Here is a 2274-nt window from a genome sequence, read left to right on the forward strand (position 1 = left end):
TAGCGCATAGTTTAAATTAAAGAGACAAAAGCCTTTCAAATATTCTTCACCAAACAACAAAAGTTTTGTGAAAGATGTGACTTACATTTCTAGTCTATCCTTCACCATCGTTACACGTACTCAATATACTAGTTATATCAAGTCAATTGCAAGTTTGACAAAAAGCCCAACAAATTGAAGAATTAATCAAATAAAAGTTAGGTCACCAATAAGTTTACTTCAACAATTGCTACAAAGACAATATTTATGTTACAATTTTAATTAAAAATTAGGTAAATACAATAATTAGGTTGAGTAAATATAAGTTTTAGATTGCAAAGGATGAAGAAAATACGACTAATATCATTTATGTATTATATTGTTGATTCCCATTTATGGGTTACAAACATTACACTCTAGTTAAGCTTAATAAATTAATGTAGACTAGATTTGGTCCTCTTGAATCTTGATCACAACACTCATTTCCTTACGTGTTTTGAACAAGACCAACTTTTAATTCATGTCCAAAGAGGCTCGGGACTTCCAATACCGGCACTGTCATCTACGAAACATAAATTCTCAAAAAGATTTTGTTGTTGTGGCGACGGTGAAACTGGTAGATGTTGTTCCATTTGCATATGTATTAGAGTTAAAATATGGGATTCTCGGCATTGCAAGTTGACCTTTTCTGCCCGTGCTTTCGCTAGCTCTGCTTGGAGCACACTGATTTGTTTCTGAAGCATGCAAATTGTGCCTGTACAACCATAAATAGGATCTCGAAGCCTTGCATTTGCTTCGTAAACCATACTGCTAACTGCATCTGCTCTACGAAACTCTGGAAGCTCCTATACATCACAAGTAATAATCTATTAATTATTACATAGAATATTTAATAATAATGTTTAGTTCATAGGCCACAAGAATTTGTGATATATGATAAACAGTTTTCGGATGACAATTGTTAAAAGCTATTGTCATCTAATAAAATTGTATTTTAATTTTCATAACACATCATGCATTAAGACTTTAATTTTAAATCATATTAAGATGTTTTTGTTCTCTTTATTAGTTGATTGGTTTGACAAAAACAATTAGTGTTTAATGTGTCACATCCTAGCTCTCTCGTTGTATACCTTTATACTTGAGGAACATTAATTCTCATTTTCCGTACTATTAAACAAAAAAAAAAGAAAAAAAAAGAAAGGATTTTATATATTTCTAGTTTTATATATATGAATATGAAACATACCATCGTTGCGATTCCCATTTTTCTTTATTATGTATGAATAAAGTAAAGTTTTAGATAAACAATGAGATTAGAAAGTAAAGTTTTAACTATATGTTAATCAAGTATATAAGTTCTTTTGAAACTTTAGTCAAAATCTTGGGATTCACCTTCAAGAAAAGTCAGATTCCAATCTAAATATCTTTTTAGCCCATTAAAGAGTAACTCCATTTATTTATGTCGTTTACAAATAATTTTCATCAATCTAATTGGGATAAATACTAAGAAAATTATTCATTAGGGCCTTAGGGGTAAGTGGGTAACCATATTTGTTTTTTCGTTAAGACTGCATGACTTTGACAAAGAAAGTTAAAATATTAGCTAGAAGCATAATTATCACATTACGAGAAATTGTGGATTACCAGAATTCAATTTGTCTTTTAAAAAGGTATATATGAGGGTAAAAGCTTTACCAGGTGTTTTTACTTTTTAGATTTACTTTTCTGGCTATTATATATTGGTATAGTAAATATATATGATAAAGTAAATTTATGTTTATTAATTTTATACATTTCTAATTATATTACTAGCTTATTTGAACAATTATGAGTAAAATGAAATAATGGTTTATGAGACTAATAATTCTATAGATTAATATTATTCGAAGAGAACACAAGTAATTAAAAGTTAAAAGAGTTTCAATAGTGTAAGAAAATCAAACTTTAAAATAAACAATCCCAAATACATGCATAGTCATATTATTTTTGTCATGTATGACTTAACATAAACTTTAATATATAATTACCTGCAACAATTTGATAATGTTGCTAGCTCCAAACACTCTATGTGCAATGGTGAACTTGTGTGGGTCAGTGGGTGGGAAGTAAGGTGCCAACATGCACTTGTCGGTGCACCGCCTTCTGAGGATCTTGCAGGCGGCACACGGGCTGAGCACCACCGGTGTAGGAGGAGCAAGAACACTGGTGGGACTCAGCTGATGATCAGTGGTGGTAGTGGTGGTGGTAGTTTTCATGCAGCTTTCCATGTTATTATATATTCTAGAGAGAGGA

At 30.8% G+C, this 2274-nt stretch overlaps 1 protein-coding gene across 1 annotated transcript; it reads right to left on the minus strand.

The window, feature by feature from the left end:
• Nucleotides 1–243: 243 nt before the first annotated feature.
• On the minus strand, nt 244–2274 carry LOC143549800 (LOB domain-containing protein 1-like). The gene is made up of 2 exons (XM_077040608.1): nt 2010–2274; nt 244–824 (listed from the first exon to the last, which is right to left on the minus strand). The coding sequence occupies exons 1-2, from the start codon at nt 2247–2249 to the stop codon at nt 498–500; spliced, it is 567 nt and encodes a 188-aa protein (XP_076896723.1). The 5' UTR covers nt 2250–2274; the 3' UTR covers nt 244–497.

This window comes from Bidens hawaiensis, unplaced genomic scaffold, assembly GCF_021521415.1.
Source record: "Bidens hawaiensis isolate Kalapana, Puna unplaced genomic scaffold, B.hawaiensis_p1.1 tig00000978_1, whole genome shotgun sequence".
Taxonomy (NCBI): Eukaryota; Viridiplantae; Streptophyta; class Magnoliopsida; order Asterales; family Asteraceae; genus Bidens; species Bidens hawaiensis.

Excerpts from the sequence above, each read along its gene's own strand:
- LOC143549800 (XM_077040608.1), bottom strand. The coding sequence starts at position 2,249 with ATGGAAAGCTGCATGAAAACTACCACCACCACTACCACCACTGATCAT. Across the intron at positions 825-2,009 it reads ACATTATCAAATTGTTGCAG|GAGCTTCCAGAGTTTCGTAG; the intron begins GTAATTATATAT and ends TGTGATGTATAG.